Source organism: Talpa occidentalis, unplaced genomic scaffold, assembly GCF_014898055.3.
Source record: "Talpa occidentalis isolate TD23 unplaced genomic scaffold, MPIMG_talOcc4v2.1, whole genome shotgun sequence".
Lineage (NCBI taxonomy): Eukaryota > Metazoa > Chordata > Mammalia > Eulipotyphla > Talpidae > Talpa > Talpa occidentalis.
This window is the reverse complement of record NW_026555331.1, coordinates 38,077,577-38,078,483: the sequence shown is the minus strand read 5'-3', so window position 1 is coordinate 38,078,483 and position 907 is coordinate 38,077,577. Positions and strand designations below refer to the sequence as shown.

Sequence of the window (907 nt, the reverse complement as noted above, 5' to 3'; positions counted from 1 at the left end):
AACAGAGTAAAATATACTGCTTATAAGTGACTCACACTTTAGCTTTAAAACCACACATAGGCTTAGTGTGAAGGGATAGAAAAAATATTTCAAGCAAAAATTCAGGAATAGCTGTGATTATATCAGACAAAAGAAACTTTAACATAAAAAATGGTAAAAAGAAACAAATGTCATTATATAATAAAGTGTCAATCCATCAAGAAGAAATAAAAACTGTACACAATCAACATCAGAGCACATAAATATATAAACACTAAACTAAAAAACAGCAAAAAACATAATTGGTAATACCCCACACGCAACAATGTATAGATCCTCAAGACAAAGAACTGATAAGGAAACAGCAGATTTGAAATACACTATAGATCAAATGAACCATATAAGCACACCTCAGACATACTGCGTGTTTAATTCCAGACCGCTGAAGAAAAGCAAATGTCACAATGAAGTCACACAAATTTTTGATTTCCCAGTGCATATAAAGGTTGTTTACATGAACCTATAGTCTATTAAATATATGACAGCATGTCTAAAAGAAAAATGTACATACCTTAACTGAATGTGACACAAAGACACAAAGTCAGCACATGCTACTGGGAAAATGGAGCTGACAGACTTGCTCCATGCAGGAGATTGTTGCCACAAACCCTCAATTTGTAAAAAGCACAATATCTGCAAGGCACAATAAAGCAAAACACTATAAAAGAAGGTGTACCTGAATTGAACAATCTGACAAAAGTAGAATACACATTCTTCTCAAGCACGTTTTCTAGACAAGTCATATATAAAGGTACAAAGACTGAAATCACACCAAGTATCTCCTTTAGCCACAATGGTATGAAATTAGAAATCATAATAGTTGGAAAACACAGATATATGGAACTTTCGTGTGCAGCAATGGATCAAA

General features: G+C 33.2%; 1 protein-coding gene across 1 annotated transcript in view; it reads left to right on the top strand.

Annotated features, from left to right (window-relative positions):
- Positions 1 to 425, top strand: part of NECAB1 (N-terminal EF-hand calcium binding protein 1) — a 265,090-nt gene extending 264,665 nt beyond the window's left edge. Inside the window, exon 15 of the mRNA XM_054691909.1 lies at positions 418 to 425. Coding sequence (XP_054547884.1) covers positions 418 to 425 — 8 coding nt within the window. The remainder of the gene's footprint in view (positions 1 to 417) is intronic.
- Positions 426 to 907: the final 482 nt, after the last annotated feature.